Source organism: Schistocerca nitens, chromosome 6 (genome assembly GCF_023898315.1).
Source record: "Schistocerca nitens isolate TAMUIC-IGC-003100 chromosome 6, iqSchNite1.1, whole genome shotgun sequence".
NCBI classification, from domain to species: Eukaryota; Metazoa; Arthropoda; class Insecta; order Orthoptera; family Acrididae; genus Schistocerca; species Schistocerca nitens.
This window is the reverse complement of record NC_064619.1, coordinates 469,872,886-469,893,575: the sequence shown is the minus strand read 5'-3', so window position 1 is coordinate 469,893,575 and position 20,690 is coordinate 469,872,886. Positions and strand designations below refer to the sequence as shown.

Below are 20,690 nucleotides of genomic sequence, written 5' to 3'. Positions count from 1 at the left end.
GCCCTCCCCTCAGTTGGTGAATGATCTTCCCAGAGATAGCCACCAGATGCCGGCTGCTAGTCCCACGCTGCCGCATACTCTGGACCCGGGACAGCTCCAGGACCTTCACCTGTACCCACTTGCTGGCCCCTCTTCGGTGCCACCTCAGATGGACGAAACGGACGTCCCCATGTTGCCTGCCCAGCCCGACTTCGCCTCGCAACCACCACCTCTGCGGCATTCCAGCCGCCTCGCACAGAAGGCGGCGCCCTACTCTCCAGTGGCAGGAGGACTTAGCTGCAGATCAGCCTACAGCACGGGCTATATTGGTACTCTCTCCCCGGCGGTCACCCATGCCGCACCAGCTTTTCCAAGGTGGGAGGGATGTTATGCTGGAGCCAAGGTAGCCCCTGAGGGCCGGCAACCCATATTACACCACAGAGGTCAAGGTTGTCTATGCCCAAGGTGTACCAAAAGCACCACGGTAAACACCGGCTATTTACATACAAGATAATGGAAACAGACATTCCGAGCACTACTTCCTGCAGGGGGAGCTCGAGCCACGCCCTGCAGGAAGTACCACTATGCCAAAACCTGACTGGCTGGAGATAGTTATACGAGGTGCATTCAAGTTCTAAGGCCTCCGATTTTTTTTAACTACTCACCCGAAATCGATGAAACTGGCGTTACTTCTCGACGTAATCGCCCTGCAGACGTACACATTTTTCACAACGCTGACGCCATGATTCCATGGCAGCGGCGAAGGCTTCTTTAGGAGTCTGTTTTGACCACTGGAAAATCGCTGAGGCAATAGCAGCACGGCTGGCGAATGTGCGGCCACGGAGAGTGTCTTTCATTGTCGGAAAAAGCCAAAAGTCACTAGGAGCCAGGTCAGGTGAGTAGGGAGCATGAGGAATCACTTCAAAGTTGTTAATACGAAGAAACTGTTGCGTAACGTTAGCTCGATGTGCGGGCGCGTTGTCTTGGTGAAACAGCACACGCGCAGCCCTTCCCGGACGTTTTTGTTGCAGTGCAGGAAGGAATCTGTTCTTCAAAACATTTTCGTAGGATGCACCTGTTACCGTAGTGCCCTTTGGAACGCAATGGGTAAGGATTGCGCCCTCGCTGTCCCAGAACATGGACACCATCATTTTTTCAGCACTGGCGGTTACCCGAAATTTTTTTGGTGGCGGTGAATCTGTGTGCTTCCATTGAGCTGACTGGCGCTTTGTTTCTGGATTGAAAAATGGCATCCACGTCTCATCCATTGTCACAACCGACGAAAAGAAAGTCCCATTCATGCTGTCGTTGCGCGTCAACATTGCTTGGCAACATGCCACACGGGCAGCCATGTGGTCGTCCGTCAGCATTCGTGGCACCCACCTGGATGACACTTTTCGCATTTTCAGGTCTTCATGCAGGATTGTGTGCACAGAACCCACAGAAATGCCAACTCTGGAGGCGATCTGTTCAACAGTCATTCGGCGATCCCCCAAAACAATTCTCTCCACTTTCTCGATCATGTCGTCAGACCGGCTTGTGCGAGTCCGAGGTTGTTTCGGTTTGTTGTCACACGATGTTCTGCCTTTACTAAAGTGTTGCACCCACGAACGCACTTTCAACACATCCATAACTCCATCATCACATGTCTCCTTCAACTGTCAATGAATTTCAATTGGTTTCACACCACGCAAATTCAGAAAACGAATGATTGCACACTGTTCAAGTAAGGAAAACGTCACCATTTTACGTATTTAAAACAGTTCTCATTCTCGCCGCTGGCGGTAAAATTCCATCTGCCATACGGTGCTGCCATCTCTGGGACATATTGACAATGAACGCAGCCTCATTTTAAAACAAAGCGCATATTTCTATCTCATTCCAGTCAGGAGAAAAAAAATCGGAGGCTTTAGAACTTGAATGCACCTCGTATAGGGACTAAAACCAGCCTCAAAGTTCTGTTCATGCCAGATGCTGACCTTGTGTACTGTGACCATTGAAGATTACGTCTTCGTCTCGGAACTGGACTGTTACTAGTGTGTGAGTGTGTTACCACGAACCTTTGTGGAAAATTAGAAGTGAACTTTCGTTAACCTCAATTAGGAGACTTTTACTCACATTGTTATTGTCACCTTTCGTTTGTATATTCAGTCATCAACCTTGTGAACTTACATCATATAAGTTGTGTTTGTGTAAAATTGTGAATTGTCAGTCACAACAATACGCATATGATTTACTGTTCCCATGACCACATGAGGTTCTGTTATGACCAATTTTTAATTGATGCAGTGGTGGGTTCTTGGTGAAACATTGTAGTATGTATAAACTAAACAAAATCCTGGTTTGCATTGTTTCACCAAATTTTATTATTTTTATGTGACCTGGGTTACAGGTAATAAGCCTGTTTTCCAGTACACAACTGATTCCACAGATGGCAACTGAGCAAAGACAAACACATGTAAACTTCTCCATATATTGTTGTACAACAACAAAATAAGTATGATCGTTTTATAGTTTAAAAAATAAGTATGATTGTTTTATAGTTTAAGTTAAGTAGGATTGTTTTATAGTTTAAGTTGTTTGTAGTTTAAGTTGACAAGTGATAGATTAAAAAGCTAACATACGAGGTGGAATCCAAAATTTTCGGGACTGGTGCTGCCATCTGGAAAGTAGGAGTAGTAGACCTTTGCACCACTAGGTGGTGAGAGCTGCATATCTGATGACTCAGTGTGCGGAGTGGTATTCAGCTGGGAGGACGTGTTGCACGTTCACAGTGATTTCTGTAATACTCTGTGTTTGGTGTGTGGTGATTTTATGATGGATCCGCAAACAGAACAGCGCATGTGTATCAAATTGTGTGCGAATCTCGGGAAAAGCGCTATGGTGATGAGAGATGGATGTACGGTTATAACCCAGAACCAAAGCAACAATCGTCCCAGTGGAAGAGCCCGGGCTCTTCAAAATCCAAAAAAGTGAGAAAGGCGAAGAGCAAAGTGAAGAGCTTCATCATCGTTTTCTTTGATACCAAGGGAATTGTGCACAAAGAATTTGCCCCCCCCCCCCCAACCAAAGAGTGAATTCTGCATACTACTGTGATCTTTTGCAACGGCTCCCTGAAAACGTGCGGCGACGATGGCCTGAACTTTGATATCAAGGGAATTGGTTGTTGCATCATGACAACGCGCCCTGTCACACGTCCTTGTTCAGCAGGACCTTTTTGGCAAAAAACAACAAGGGGTCGTTCCCCACCCACCATACTCACCAGATTTGGCACCTTGTGCCTTTGCGCTATTCCCAAAACATAAACTCAAGTTGAATGGCCATCGGTTTGACACTCTAGAGAGGATTCAAGAGGCATCGCTCGCGGTGGTAAACACCCTCAAAGAACAGGACTTTCAGAAAACGTTTGACCAGTGGCAGAAGCGCTGGGACCAGTGCGGATGGGAACTACTTCGAGGCTGATGGTGACCATTAGTTCGAAGGTAAGGCTTTCAACAGATGACAGCACCAGTCCCGAAAATTTTGGATAGCACCATGTATGTTTATCTTTGCTTGATTGCCATCTTTGGAATCAGTTGTGTACTTGAAAACGGGTTTACAATTCGAAACCAAGATTGTAAAAAAATAATAAAGCTATGTGAAACAAGACAGAATTTCCTTTAGTAAATATCATGAATGAGTTACAACATGCCATAGGACTATTATACACTGTTGGCAGACTTGAACAGCCAGAACGGAAGATAGCTTCAGTCAAAGTGAATGAACAACGACTGGAGGTGAGGCTGGAAATGAATGCTGAGAACAGAATGACTTGGCACAACCAATTAACACAGGAAACCAAATTCATGGGAAGATTCAAAAGCTTAAGAAAGATGTCAGAAAATTTTTCCACTTGTTTAAGTAATTGTCTCTAATCCCCAAGCAGCCCCAAACAAAAGTTGAGTCACTGAAAGAACCATCAACAGATAAGATTAAAAGGCTTTTTGGTGTGAGTGAGGAGAAATACCTTTTTCTTTTTACTGAAGACAAAGTTGAAGTACAAGGTGCTGTTGGCCATCCCTCAGTGATTTTGTTGCAATAGCTTTTCAAGCTACTGGGGTGATGGTCCACAACATCCATTTTGTAGATGTATGCAGTACTGACTCTTTCCTAGCCAGAGAATTCTCATGGTGAGGGGACCTATACTTCTATTTCTTTGACCCCAGTTCATACTGCCATCTTTCTTCTTCTAATTTTGCTCTACCACTGTCAGTGTGAATCAGTCTTTCCACTATTTTCACATATAAGTTTTTATAACACAACTATTCTAATCTCTATAAAATTTTCATGGATCAACTAGAAACAATGTGATCTGGCATAGTGGGCTACCATTCTTGGTGTACATTTAAGGGTACCTATCTACAAACGTTTAAGGTCAAAAATCACATAAACCTAGTTCAGGCAAAGGCAGAGGTCTGACTGAGATTTACTGGAAAAATGCTACAGTACAGTATTTGGGTGTCATGAATATACCTGCAGCAATTCTCAATGTGAAATGCTACATCAAATACATGCCTTATTTAAAGTACACTCTTAATGGTCATCTTATGAAGAGAAAGTACGTTCAGTTAAAGAGTGTCACCTAATAATTTATTTGATGAGCTTGTGAAATATGACACATAATAAACAATTTGAAAAGCTGCATTTTAAACTCAAACCATTTACGACACTCACAGACAGGTGCAAACCAATAACATTTTTTGCCTCTACCTTTCAATGGAAAATTGTTTCTGGTCTTTCAGAGACCCAAGCACTTAAGTCAGTGAAATCATGCAAGCACTGACTGCTCTGATGACTAAAATTTGTAGAAATATACATCACTATTAAAACAACTCATGCAATGATGAAAGAAAGAATAAATATCAATTCTGGTTCTAGCCCTAGGGTGGAATGAAAAAGCACTAGAAGAAAAACCAGATACATGTAAAGTACAAATGACAGTCGTGCAAATGCAAAGCTGAATCAACTGCTGTAGGCTGTGGGGCTACAAAACTCATTCGTTAAATATCACTAGCATTGCTTAAATTCAAATTTTTAGTTTACAATTTATTTAAACATACCCCAGGAAAGCATTGCTAATGTAAGTATTTCTGGAGTTGAGCCTTCACCACTAGTGAAATATGGAGGTGCCCATGGATTGGTCTGGGCAGCCGTATCACGATATTCTGTCTGCACATTTCTGTCACGGGTCTCTGATACAAACTTTAATTGCTGTAAGTTATCAACTGCCTTGACATTCTCTTCAAGTTGCCCTGTACTTGCAGCAGAGTGATCTTGTGACACCAAAGCACTGTAAATGTAACAATTCAGAGTAAAGGTTGAGTAGTTCACCCACAGAATAATAAAAAAAAGTTACATATAAAACCTGAAGTACAATTCAAGACTGAGGACAGATAACATGTAAAATGTAGTAGACAATACTGACTGTGCGTGCATGCACAACAATGTCATCTGATCTGACAGATATGTAACCTTCATGTTACTGACTGTTCACTGTTTTCTGCCTTTACAAAACATTATGTTAAGATGAGTGCAGTGGTAACAAATCCAGCAAGTATGAAATCTGATCAGTTATTAGATTTCTAAATATGCCTGATGCACAACAACATTAGTCAAAAAAATTCTATAAAAACACTGATTATTGCAAAGTGGCAGTTTTCTTTCACTTTGTATTCACATACTCAGTAAAATCATCAGATGCTAAGCCTGCCACTTTTCTAATCATCATTAAAGTTTGTAGAGCCTTTCTCAATCTTATAGCACCAGTGCTTCATTTTTTCTCCACTCACTGTAGTAATACCCTATGTTTCATACAACTGGAGTCAGTTTCAGCAGCTTTTGTCTTCTTGCATTTAGAAATCTAATCATTGATCAAATTTCACAGCTGATATTACTAAATTTATTTCAGCACACTGCCCTCTGAAGGCAGCCTACATTGAAATGATGGCAATGTGAAGATTGCATTCTCAGCAGAACAGTTAATGCTACTACTCAAGCATGCTCAAATCAGCACTACCACTCAATTTACGTGTTATTGGCCCTTAATTTTGAATCAGTCCTTGTAATTATACAATGTTGTGTATGACTTTTTGGTATACATTTACTTGATTTGGAATAAATGAAGAAATGTAGACTCTGTATATTGCAGCTTATGCTCTGATGATAGCTGCGGAGCAGCAACCCTTCTATAACACTTATTATTCTTTATTCCTTCCAACTTCAAGTGTAAGACCACATTCATTACTGAACGTTCAGTGCCACTGCTTTTGGTGCAGAAGGATGTGGATGTGATTTATGCTGTATCCTCAGATTTTTTCCCAAGGAAAAGAGGTCTGCAATGGGGTGCACTCAGCCTTAAGAGGATTATTCAGCCGCTGTTTGAATAAGGAAGCAGCAGAATCATCAAGATTCATCCACTGGTAATAATTACTGGAAGGGTTGGTCACATGATGATCACATGCCTCTTGATCATAAATCTGTCCTAGTACTGCCTTGCTGCCAATGAGAACAGACCTGATGCCTAATCCATCAGTCATGTTTATGAGTGCTTCAGATATAAATATCTGATCAAAAAGGTTAACAGCCTAACTTTTGATCAGTGTAGCATTGATTTTTAGCTTCTAGGTGAAGTCTGATATTACGTGTGCTCTTGTTGAAGCTGGATTATTGAAATGTTTCAAGAAGGATAACTAGCCTAATTGTCATGAAATAATTATAGTTTATTATGTCCCTTAAACATTTCCTGTTTCATCCAAACTCCATCACATAAACTCTTGACAATTTAACTCCACAGATATGATTTTTCAGGACATAGAACAGATCCTCCAAGTTTTCTATGATGTCCATAATACATAGCTAACATGTAACTGATGGAAGAGACATTAAATCATTTTATCCAACTTGCTTTAATTTTATTTTGTAATCAGTCGAAACTAATGCCCCCAACTCAAACCAAAGAGACAGGTCTACAAACATCACATTATATCTATTGAATTTCTCTGTCACTACAACATGTTGTGAACACTATTCACCAGTGCCTGCAAAGTTTCCAGCCAAGTGTTACATAATTTACAGTAACCCATCAGTAAAATAAAACCTTCTTTTACTGATTCACAGACAAATTATGGTGTTATTGCAACTCTCAAAGTGATATTCTGCTTTATTTTTTGTGATTAATGACTTCTGGGTTGTAGCATGGCCCAAAAACCAAGTCTTATCATCTCTTATCAATTGGCGTTCAAACTCTGTACCTCATATGCAACTGATATTCTCCCGAACAAAAGAAAGGATATCTGACAACTGAATTCTGCAGCACACTTCAGGGATTATGTGTTATTTTTAATCAATGCCTTATGTCTGTCAAGAGCAATGATTTGGTTTAAACTTTTCTGTAATTTCCACTTGACAACAATATCACTAAAAGTGGACCTTGGTGCAGGTACCCCGTGAAACCTCTCTGACAAAACATGCAAACTTGTGGGCAACTACAATTATGATCCATTCAGTTTCAATCGGTTCTCTCCATTAATTCGTATGCTCCTACAGAATCCATCTCTACATTATTTGTATATGACTCCACAAAACAACAACAGTGTTTACTGGAGTTCTATTCTGAACAAGTTGCTGACAAGCCATGTATTTGTGTTTATGAATAATAAAAGTTACTGCAATGGTAAGCTTATCACCAACCCAGGTGAATTTGAGCTCTCAACACAGATATGTCCACAGCCTTTTCAGTGTCTCTGTGTCAACCCAACATTATGAACAAAGTTCTAGTTTGTTGTGATCATGTGGACAAGACAGTAATGCTGTTATCGTACTGGATGGTTCACTAACAGTTCATTACTGTGTATGATGCTCCTTCATTCCCTGACTCCACACACTCATCACAATCATAGCAGTATGCTGTGCATTAGCTGAAATGTCCAGATATGGCCAATTACATCACCCATTTGAACTCACTCAAGTGCTGACGTTGCTGTCATAGCGGCCCATTATTGTTAGAGGGTCCGCAAAACTGACACACAAGATGGTTTGCTGACCCCCCGTCAGGACTGCGGAGAGAAACATCGCCAGCGGAGAGAAACAATAACAGACTTTCCAAACAAACAAGTAACTACTTTGCCAAACAACATGTGACAGTGTTCCACCAATCACAACTCATATGACTGATGTAGCACTCGGTTGACCTGGGTTTATAAGCATGCCTACACCATCAGACCGGCAGTGTCTACCAACCAATAGGAACAGCTCTGGCCAGTACTTACACTGGCCTTAGCATTGTATTCACTCACTGTAGCATTGCAGTACCATGATGTATTTTGTAGAGTAGATTTTGGTCAGTATTTCTTCCATGGTGTTGTTCCCTTATCTGGTTTGCCACCACAAGAGTTGTGGGTTTTTTTCTGTTTGTTCTTGCGTTTAACACTTAGTGTACGCCAAGAAGGTGTTTTTCTTTAATTATAATAAACCATGTTCAAATTGACTGTTAGTTCTTTCCTGTCGACTGCAGGACACTACAATTATTGGCAACGAGGACGGGATTTTTAATTTTGAATAGAATGGCCACCTCCGAGGAGCTTCTTCAGTCCTTGGTGGAAATTAGGAGCAGATTCAGGCAATGCTCGTGCATTCAGGAATTTCCTCTCACTCGCTAGCGTTGCAAGAAGTAGCTCATAGAGTTGATTACATTGCAGGTAAATTGAACACTTTGCACGTGGCTCCGCCGACGTTTCCGGCTTTTGATAGGTCCGTCGAACCATGGTTAAATTATGCCAAAAGTTGGAACAACATTTACTGGCACATGGGTTCCATGATGAAAATCGAAGTTGGGCTTTTTTTTTTTTAGCAACAGTCGGACCACATGTGTATCTTTTAATTCAACAATTGAACCCTGAGCAGTCCCCTTGAGATCTCTCATTTACTCACATTAAGGGCTGCCTTTTTGAGTACTTTGACACACAAATACACATCACCTCTGCCTGTCAGACTTTCTTTTCTTGTCGAAAGTCCCCAGGTCAGACTTACCGGGATTGGATTACGACGCTCCAGGACCTCTCTTGTGACTGTAAATTCCGGTACACCAATGTTGCCTGCAAGCAGTCTTATGCCTCTTCATTGATTCGCGATATGGTGGTGTTTCACATACCAGACAAGGGTCTTCGGGCTGATAATTTGAAGTTACAGGACTCAACCCTTGACACCTGTCTGCCAATCACTCGTGCATTTGAATACTCTCACCGGCTACAACCAACACGTCTTGATCCAAGCTGTTTGCATGGCTTGCCAGTTGCCTAGCGCCGAGCGGAAGCCTCATCAATCCGTTGGTCCACTCCGCGACAGGAAGTCGTTCATCCAGCTCCCATCTTGTCCGGACTGTTTCCGGACTCACCAATGGAGTGCCCCCACCGGCGAGCGAGATGTAAGGCTTGCAGCCGAGCGGGCCATACCACCACTGTGTGTCAGGCTTCATAGAAACATTGCGTAGATGCCACGCTTCCTGCAGATGCACAGGCTCATCACAAATCGTCATCTCAGGACCTGGAAGCCAAGCATTCACTGATGGCCAAGTATTCCCATCATTCCCCAGTCGGGTGCTCATTTTCTCCTTACCTTGGAAGTCGCGCATATTCTGGTAGTCTTCCAAATTGACACAGTATCATCTGTTTGTACAAATTGACACAGCATCATCTGTTTGTATTGTGAATGGGGCCACATACCAACGTTTGGGCTCGCCACCTTTATCCCCGTACAGTCATGCCTTGCGCAGTTTCAGTAATCACTCTATATCAGTCAAGGTTGTTTTTTCCACACAAACCTCTTACAACAGTTGTTCCTTCACCACTCAGTTTTTGGTGATCGGATCCCCGGTGCTACTAACCGTCTTGGTGTGGACATTTTAGGTCGTCTGGGTTTATCAGTACAGAATGCGGTACAGGCGATATTGATTCCCTCATTGGATACCCTCCTTGCCCCATTGCTCAGCAAATACAAAACATTGTTATCATCCTCTACACCAGGGTTGAAGGGTTTCCCTGTGCATGTTCAACTTCTTCTCTCTGCTATTCCTCGTTTTTTTAAGGTCCGTCCAGTCCCCTTTGCTCTCCGAGACAGGCTCCAGGTGGAACTTCACCACTTACAAGATGAAGGCATCCTTTCTCCCGTCATGCACAGTCGCTGGGCAATGCCTATCATGATTGTTGAGAAGCTGAATGGTGCTTTACACATCTGTGGCGATTTTAAGGTCACGGTAAGTTCTCAGTCCGTCATCAATGTCTATCATGTCCCACTGGTGGATGACATACTCACACGTCTTGTGGGCTCGGCCATTTTAGCCAAAATTGATTTGCACAATGCTTATTTGCAGCTGCCATTGGACGAGGAATCGTTGCAGATCCTAGTCATCAATACCCCATGTGGATTTTTCCGGTACAACCACCTCCTGTTTGGCATCACCAGTGCCCCTGCCATTTTCCAACATTATTTGGAATGCCTAAGCCAGGTGCCCACGGCAGGCTATTATCTGGACAATGTCATCATCAGTGGCTTGCGAGCGATGGACCTCGCGGGCACGCTGGATCGGCTGTTTCAGCTTTTTGCTGAGACTAACCTGCATTTCCTGAATGAAAAGTGGGACTTTTTTGCACGAGAGGTCAGCTACCTCGAGTTCACGATTGATGCCCGCGGTCTACATGCCTCTAAGGAGTATGTTGAGGTGATTCAAAACCTGTCCCCTCCCACAATTTGAAGCAACTGCAATCCATCCTCAGTCAAATCAACTATTATTGGCATTTTATAACCCATGCCACCGAGATTTCGGTGCCCATGATTGGGTTATTGTGCAAGGGTGTGCGCTGAGTTTGGGACATGGCCTGTGAGCAGGCTTTCACATGTCTGAAGTCAGCTCTCTCCCGCCCTCCTTGTCTGGCCGCTTATGATCCTTCCCTGCCCCTCATCGTCACCACCGATGCCTCAGAATATGGCCTGGGTGCAGTCCTCTTGCACGTGGTCGATGGTGTTGAGATGTCAGTGGATTTTGCATCCAAAAAATTGACCAACTCTCAAACCAAATATAGTCAAATTGATAAGGAAGCTTTGGCACTGGTTTTCGCCCTGGCAAAATTCTAATATCTTTTGTATGGTCACATTTCACGCTGCAGACCAATCACAAACCTATGGTTTCTCTGTTTCACCCAGGTGCTGCAGTGCCCACCCAGACAGCACACCGCCTCCAGTGTTCAGCGCTCTTCCTTGTGATGTTCGACTTTGATATTGTCTACCACATCTCTGAACGGCACAGAAATACTGATTTTCTGTCCCATCTGCCTGCTGGGATGGATCGTGAGTTTGATGCTTCCCCCTTGGTTTGTTACATGTGGAACTGGATGTGGACACAGTTCTGGACGGGCTTCCATTGGATGCCAATGTGGTCCAGCAGGCCACCACTCAGGATCCGACACTGCAAGCTCTCCACTGCCAAATCGCTGTGTGTTGGCTGACCAACTGTCGTAGCATCCTCAATGCAGAGGTCCAGCATTTTTGGGATTGTCAGCACAGTCTCTTTTTCCACAGTGGTGTCATCCTTTTGCATTGGTGATTCCAACATTCCCCAGGTGGTCATACTGCATGCGTTGTGCGCCATGTCCTTGACCTTCTCCACGCTGGTCATTGAGGCATCATCCTCACCAAACAGGTGGCCCACCAACACCTTTATTGGCACAGTATGGATAAAGACATTGACTCCCTCGTGTCAATCTGCACCACTTGCCAAACACATCAGGCAGCAACCCCGCACCAGTATTTTTTGTGGCCAGATGCAACTGCTCCATGGGAAAGTCTCCATTTGGATTTCGCAGGGCCATTTCATGGTTCCCAGTGGCTCATACTGATAGACTTTGGGTTGGGATATCCTTATGTCTCCCACATGATGACACCACTTCTCCTGAGACTATCAAAATTCTCTGTTACCTTTTTGCTGTTGAGAAACTTCCCAAAACAATTGTTATGGATAATAGTCCAGTTTACTTCGACCGAGTTTAAGCAACTCCTTACTGCCAATGGAATTTTCCTCATCCATACTGCCCCATTTCACCCTGCATCAAATGACTGCCCCATTTCATCCTGCATCAAATGGCCAGGCAGAATGTTTTGTGTGGATGTTCAAGACCCAACTCGATAAGCTGCTGAGCCATCATCCACTGGAGGAGGCCGTGCTTCTTTTCTTGGCTACATACCGCGCCCCTCCCAATGCTGGTAAAAGTCCAGTGGAGATACTTCACGGTCGACAATTCCACTCTCCCTTATCTGTCCTGTTTCCTGAGGCTCCCACCTTCCCGCCCGCACGCCAACACACCCCTTTTGCATCGGGCAGGAGGTCTGGACACAGAGCTCCTCTCATCCACAGGTGTGCTGGATGGCTGCAGCCTTCACTGAGCTCTGGGCCGGGTAATGGCATCTCTCTGGAGGGCCGACGGTTCCACCGCCCGCCGGCACCTAAACCAGCTCCACCCCCACCTGTTGGATCATGACGGCCTGAAGGAAGCTGCCAGTGCCTATCATTGACTGTCATGTGGTGGAACCTCCAATTCCGCCTCCACCTTAGCCACTGTCTCCACTGTCAGCTGCCCATGCTGCATCGCTGCTACCCACCCCTGCCAGCCACGAACCCATGGACACCGACCAGGACACCCTTGCTCCTGTGGACATCTGTGGTGCTGTGCATTTTTTTCCAGGGGGAGAAATGTAGTAGTGGGCCCTTATTGTTAGAGGGCCCACAGAAATGACACGCAAAATGGGTTGCTGACCCCCTTTCAGGACAGTGGAGAGAAACATCGCCAGCAGACAGAAACAATAACAGACTTTCCAAATAAACATGGAACCACTTCGCCAAACAACATGTGACAGCGTTCCACCAATCACAGCTCATATGACTGATGTAGCACTCCGCTGACCTGGGTTTATAAGCATGCCTACACCATCAGACCGGCATTTTTACCAACCGCTAGGAAGAGCTCCGGCCAGTACTTACTCCGGCCATAGCATTATATTCACTCACCGTAGCAACGTAGTAGCATGCTGTATTTTGTAGAGTAGATTTTTGTCTGCATTTCTTCCATTGTGTTGTTTCCTTATCTGGTTTGCCACTACAAGAGTTGTGGGTTTTTTTCTGTTTGTTCTTGCGTTTAACACTTAGTGTATACCAAAAAAGCGTTTTTCTTTAATTATAATAAAGTGTGTTCAAATTGACTATTAGTTCTTTCCTGCTGACCACAGAACACTACAGTTGCTCCCTTTGAATGTCAAATCGAAAACACCTTCAGTTGTCTGTATTCCCAATTTTATTTTGCTACCCCTTTCAGCATACACCATGCCATCTTCAGGCCCCCTGACTGCCATATGGGAAGAATCCCATCTCTAGTACAATCAAAATAGGGCCCAGCCTACAGTCACTGGTATCTGTAGATTTCTTTTTAACAATGCAATGCTTCAAACATAGCTTGCAAACAAGTGATGATAGAAGGGATAGCACTATTAAGAAGAAGTCTATGGATAACAGGGGACTGTATGCTGACCCCTATTTCGACTGTACTAGAGGTGGAATTCTTCCTACATATTGGTCAGGGGGGCTGAAAATGGTGTAGTGTAGTGCCAAAACTGGTATCAAAATGAAATAAAATTGGAAATATTGATAGCTGAAAGTGTTTTTGGTATGACATTATTTGAAATTTTATTTTGAACAGTTGAGGTCCCACAACCATTCTGTGTAAAGATGGACTTACAGTGACTTTTCCCTTTGGTGTTGATGAGGTTGGCATTTGTTGTAAAATTTATATTTTGTTTGAGACCTTTTGAAAGTTGACATTATCCTTTTCACTCAAACAAGAGAGGGTACTGCATACTTTTGTGCATATTATCTCTCTGTGACCCTGACAATGTAGTCTGTTCAACACATATTCAACATTTGGATTCAACTGGGCCACTCTTTCTGTGTACTGCAATTTTCACATACATTAATGTATTTGTGATGCTGACACATTGTATCTGCACGTATTTACCATGAGGTGCACAGTCACAAGGTTTGTCTAGTGAAGCTGGTCAAGCACTGTCTAGGTGGAACAGAATTTGTGTACAGTGAAAGTCAAGATTAAATCCACACAAGAACATAAGATAAAGCTAAAATTCCATCTACTGGCCCTATCAGCCCATTCAGCAGTAATCAGTCACCCTGTCATCTTCTGCCAACGGTGTCATATGCATGTGTATGAAGGAACACAGTGTCAGCACAGTGCTCTTGCAGCTGTTGTCAGTTTCCCAGACCTTGAAGCTGTTACTCTCAATTAGCATCACGAGGCTGAGTGCACCCCTTTCCAATCCACCCACCAAAGAAAGCTACCTGGCAATACTGGGAACAATTGAATCTGGGTCCTCCACACAGCAGTCAGACACACTTATTACATACGGAGGTGAACACAGAAGAACCACAAAAATTAAAGTTTAAATGCTGTACTGCGCTGCTTAATCAGAGGTGTAGATAACTGTATTTCACATTTTGAGTTTACTCATGTATCATTATTTCAGTAGTCTCCATGGTTTTTCTGAAGTAATGTAGTGGTTTGCATGGATTGGCATCAACCTAAGCTTCTCCATGCCTCAACCACAGCTAACCATAACTGTTAATTGTGATATGTCTCTGAAAGTCCAATATGGAGTAGCCCCTGGATGATCGGTACATAGAATTCACACACATCAAAAAAAGTTTTGCATCACCTCGGTTCCAAGCATTCCGGAACCTGTACAGAAAATTGGAATAGAGATCAACATAAACATCATTTCTGCCCTTTTCATTGCTCATGAAAACCACACATTGCATGTTGTACCACCATACAGCGAGACCTTCAGAGGTGGTGGTCCAGATTGCTGTACCCATCAGTACCTCTAATACCCAGTAGCACATCCTCTTGTATTGATGCAAGCCTGTATTCATCATGGCATACTACCCGCAAGTTCATCAAGGCACTGTTGGTCCAGATTGTCCCACTCCTCAATGGATTTGGTGTAGATCCTTCAGAGTGGTTGGTGGGTCACGTCGTCCATAAACAGCCCTTTTCAATCTATCCCAGGCATGGTCGATTCGGTTCATGTCAGAACATGCTGGCCACTATAGTTGAGCAATGTCGTTATCCTGGTTATCCTGAAGGAAGCCATTCACAAGATGTGCACGATGGGGGTGCAAATTGTTGTCCATGAAGACGAATGCCTCACCAATATGCTGCCGATATGGTTGCACATTCAGTCAGAGGATGGCATTCATGTATCGTACAGCCAAAACGGCAGTGGCATACATCGGCCCCACACAATGCCACCCCAAAACAGCAGGGAACCTCCACCTTGCTGCACTCGCTGGACAGTGTGTCTAAGGTATTCAGCCTGATTGGGTTGGCTCCAAAAAAAACACGATTGTCTGGTTGAAGGCATATGTGACATCATCGGTGAAGAGAACATGGTGCCAATCCTGAACAGTCCATTCGGCATGTTGCTGGGCTCATCTGTACCATGCTGCATGGTGTCGTGGTTGCAAAGATGGACCTCGCCGTGGATGTCGGGAGTGAAGTTGCACATTGTGCACAGTTTGAGTCATAACACAACATCCTGTGGCTCCATGAAAAGCATTATTCAACATGGTGGCATTGCTGTTGGGGTTCCTGTGAGGTATAATCCATAGGTAGTGGTCATCCACTGCAGTAGTAGACCTTGGGCAGCCTGAGGGAGGCATGTCATTGACAGTTCCTGTCTCTCTATATCTCCTCCATGTCCGAACGACATCGCTTTGGTTCACTTCGAGATGCCTGGACACTTTCCTTGTTGAGAGCGTTTCCTGGCACAAAATAACAATGCGGATGTGATCGAACCAAGGTACTGACCGTCTAGGCATTGTTGAACTACAGACTATACGACCCATGCACCTCCTTCCTGGTGGACTGACTGGAATCGATCGGCTGTCAGATCCCCTCCATCTCATAGGCGCTGCTCATGCATGGTTGTTTACATATTTGGGTGGGTTTAGTGACATCTCTGAACAGTCAAAGGGACTGTGTCAGTGGTACAATATCCACAGTCAACATCTATCTTCAGGAGTTCTGTGAACCGGGGTAATGCAAAACTTTTTTTTGATGTGTATAGAAACTGTTTGTTAGAATAAAGATGTTCTTGTTTTTATGAAACAGTAAATGTTCAGTTAATCAGGACAAATCTGAAAATTATGTCAGTGGCAAAGTCATAGATTTTGGTTATGATTTAGATGAAGCATGGTCTAAGAAATCTATAATTCAATTAAATATCTTGTTTCAATATATTTCTGGGGAAAAAAAACTCGAATAATGGTGTGCGAATAGTTCAAATCCAAAAATTAACACTAAAAAGGAAAGTGAACGCTGATCTATTGACTTATTTGCATAATTACTCAATATATAACTGAAAAAAATGTTATAAAAAAGGAAGTGAATGCTCAAGCTGTATGTAACACTCAACTAATAATAAATCAGTATCAGTACATATGTACATTCACAGCCAATATCAAATGCATAAATTAATGTGACAGCCAAGACAGTTGTCAATTAACATGCTCAATAAAAGTCTCTTAGTGTACTATGTACATTAATTCTGAAATAGCACAACTTAATGTATGAAAACCTCATGACTCATAATTCTACTGTCCACATTCTGTGATATTTTACAGAGTTAGTTTCTGTAGAAGATGGGAAGGTTGTTAAGGTGAGAGATAATCCTTAGAATTAAATCTTGTGATCAACATTTGCTGCACAAAAAGAAATGGTGCTACAGCATAGACTAGCTTTTATATATAATTACTTGACTGTCACTACATGTTTTGACTACGTCCTTTGCCATAAGTTTCCCAAAAAAGAATATGTTGGTTTAAAATCATAACTTACTTTCCAAAAAATAAATGTCTGTAGATGCCAGTCACATCGACCTGCTTCTGGGAGTCTGCAAGAAGTGCCCTGGAAAAATAAAAGTTATTAAATTATTAATGTGTTGAAGGGATGTGATAATTAATAAATTTGTGAGCAAGCTTGCAGTAAAACAGCTTTGTGACAGGAAGAAACCCGTAATAAATAACAGAATGCCAGTAGCAACTGCAGACATACAAAATATTTTAAATGGTGGACTATGCAATGTTCAGTAGACAGTTTTCCATTTCTAAGACTGCACCCTTTCCTGCTTGGAACTTGCTGTCAATAATTACTAAATATCACATAACAGGCAATTTTCTAGCAGTTTTTAAAATTTCCTTGTTGTCTGTAAAGTGCAACTATGGTATTTTATTTTATGGTGCCATCATTTTTGGTCTCTTTAAAAGTGGAAGTTGATGAATATGAGCATCCTTCATCATAGCTGACTACTACAATACTACACACACAGATATTTTACAAATCCTTTCGTGTATGGGGAATTTCTATTGCAACACTGAAATGAGTTTCAATTGGGTTACATGGGTTACATTTGCACTATAGTTATCATATGCCTACATTCCATTTTCCCTATAGTTCTTTTTAATGAGCTTATTTATTTCAATCTAGTATGTGTAAATCTATGATAATTTTTGTTTATCTCCACTGAATGAAAAGAGGTGTACCATTTACAAATGATCAGTTGTGGATGGCACAATTTTTTCTTTCCCCGGCCCCCTCCCTGCAAGATAGAAATAAGTTTCTTGCCTATTGCTTGGCACATTTAATGTATCATTAAAGTATTGTACTTGGATAAAAGTTGCCAAATTGAGTGAGGAACATCAATAAAATTGTGAATTCCAGCACTATAAGTAATGCTCCTTACTGTGTTATCAACTAGCTTCCATACTTAAAAGGATTAGAACCAGCTGAGATACAGGTAGTTATTTAGAATTTATGAGAATATTTCTCTCTCCTTGGTTTGAGAGTGAGAAAGTGGGTAGCTGAGCTGAATATAGACAGTAGATCTCAACAGAGGGGTGCCACATCCAAAAAGTGTTAAATTTGGAACAACATGTGGCAATGTAACAAACCACAGTCATATGAGTTTCATTCCAGCAACACTGTAATTTCTAAATGGTGTCTAATATTATCCGCTACGAATTGTATGCAGGCAAAAGGTATCTGAATAATAGCTGTATGGGACCCAAAAATGTCAATATAAGATTCACAGAAATTCCTCCCACTAGCAAGAGTATTAAAATCCTAGTTAACTGCTGAATTCACAGAAAAACTGCCTATTGGCTTCTGTCTCGGGTTCTTCGGCTGATGTTCTTCTGATGATATTACTGATGTTTTGCCAGCATGAGTGGCTGGCATTGTCAAAGCTTCACCCTCCACTGCCGGTGGTGAACTGGAGCCAAGCTTGCAGCTGCAGAGTATATGTACCTGGAGCGCCAAGGTCCGAGGGATTCTCCACAGTAATTTCCGGTGGAGTTCTCCTCTTGCTACCTACGACGGTCATTCGATGCAGTACAGGAAGCCAGGATCCATTTACCATAAGGCTTTCTTCTTCCTTGTTGAAGTTATTTCCGTGTTTTTGTACTTCTACAGCTTCTCCGAGCAAGCGGGTGTGCCAGTGCTTCTCTACAGCCAGAACTTCCATGTCGGCGAATTTTATTAAGTGGTCAGTCTCACTCAGCATGTGCTCTGCCACGGCCAATTTCTCCACCTGCCCCAACCTGCAATGTCACTTATGTTCTTTGATCCTGGTGTTGATTGATCATCCAGTCATTCCGACATAAACTTTTCCACATGTGCATGGTATGCGTTATATTCCTGACATTGCAAGTGGGTCCCTCTTCTCCTTTGCTGATCTAAGACACTCTTTGATCTTCCTTTTGGTTTGAAAATCGTCTTTACACCGTGTTTGCACATTATACGGTTGATTCTGTCCATCACTCTGGAAATGTATGGCTTCCACACCCGACATTACTTTTTCTGATTTCTTACTTCGCTGAGTGTTTGACTCTGTTACACTTCTAATATAATTCATGGAGTACCCATTGCTCCTCAGAACACTTCCCAGGTGTTGCATTTCACATCTGATGTGCTGCAGCTCACATATTCATCCTGCTCACGTTACAAGTGTATTAATCATGCCTCTTTTCTGGCTCGGGTGGTGGTTTGATAGTTTGTGTAGGTATCAGTCTGTGTGTGTTGGTTTTCGATATACGCTATGTCCCAGGTTTTCGTCATCCCTTGTGATCTGCACATATAGATATGGTAGTTTTTTGTCCTTTTCTAATTCCATGGTAAATTTTATGTTGGCATGGAGGCTGTTCAAGTGTCTTAGGAAGTCACCGAGCTGTTCTTCACCATTGCTCCACATAACGAAAGTATTGTGTGTGTGTGTGTGTGTGTGTGTGTGTGTGTGTGTTTCGGGATCTAATGGCCACCCAACAGTGTAGTTGTCAGTGCCCTGACATTTATTAAAACAAACGAATGTGGATAAGAACTAAAATTGTCTTAAACGCATGCACTCGGTATGATCACACAATCTCCCTATCACACAGGCACTCTCACATGCATTAAAACCAATGAGGAACGAAGATAGCTAATCAGGAAAATAAAACAGAGGGAAAACAAAACACAGAAGAGCTAAAAGAACAACACAGGGCAATGTGACTGGCTGGCCACTTACAAAAAACTTGGGTGAGCCAGCCACCCTGTTGACACATTAAAAACATCTCCTAAAAATCTTGTTAAAAACTGGGAAAATTCACAAAACTTTAAAATGTGAATCACATTCATCTGATCATTACATAAAATAGACTGCAGATCCGCTGCACTCTGCTGGTCAGCAAATAAAATGCAGTCCAATAAAATGCGGCGCACCGTGATCTGTATGCCACAAGCACCACACATTCGAGGGACCTCTCACCGGAGTAAAAATCCATGCATCATAGGACTGCGGCCAATGCGAAGACGAGTAAGAAGGACTTCATCCCATCAATGTGGCTGGGAGGAAGTACACCACAGCCAAGTTGTGGGCTTGACAACACAGAGCTTGTTGTCGGTCACTCCTAGCCAGTCGTATTCCCATCAACACAGGACTTTATACCTCAATAGTAAGGTGAGAGCATGCAGGGGGATATGCACCGAAAGACCTGACGGTCACAATATGCCTCTTTGGCTGCTCAATCCACCCTTTCATTCCCTTGGAATTACCACATGCCCTGGTACCCAGCAGAAAGACACCTCCTGCCCCAGTTGCTGTAGTTGGAAGAGGGCATCCTGAATATTCTGGGTTACTTTATCTGCTGGTACAAATGTTGTTGGATAGAGTAAAGGGTGCTCAGAGAATCTGAACAGATGAGAAATTTAACACTGGGAGAATGTCTCATCTGCTCCAGTGCCCGCAAGATCGCGTGTAATTCTGTGTCGAAGGTGATACATTCGGAATGCAGTATGAACTTGAGGACACAATCCGGGAAAACAACAGAGCAACCAACGGAGTCACCCTGTTTAGAACCATCCGTAAAAACAGCTACAAGGTTGTGGTGCTCAGATAAAACGACATAAAATAATGCCTTCAAAACAGAAGCAGGAGTGCTATCTCTCCTGTACCGCACCAAATCTAAACTCACTCTGGGCCACTCCAGTAACCAGGGTTCAGACAGTTAAAACCGTGGATTTGGAGTT

General features: G+C 42.9%; 1 protein-coding gene across 2 annotated transcripts in view; it reads right to left on the bottom strand.

Annotated features, from left to right (window-relative positions):
* LOC126262397 (cilia- and flagella-associated protein 91-like) overlaps positions 1–20,690 on the bottom strand; it is a 343,692-nt gene that overhangs the window by 262,624 nt on the left and 60,378 nt on the right. For both annotated transcript variants that reach the window (XM_049959011.1, XM_049959012.1), the window contains exons 4-5: positions 16,968–17,036; positions 5,079–5,308 (exon numbers count right to left, since the gene is read on the bottom strand). In XM_049959011.1, coding sequence (XP_049814968.1) covers positions 5,079–5,308; positions 16,968–17,036 — 299 coding nt within the window. The remainder of the gene's footprint in view (positions 1–5,078; positions 5,309–16,967; positions 17,037–20,690) is intronic.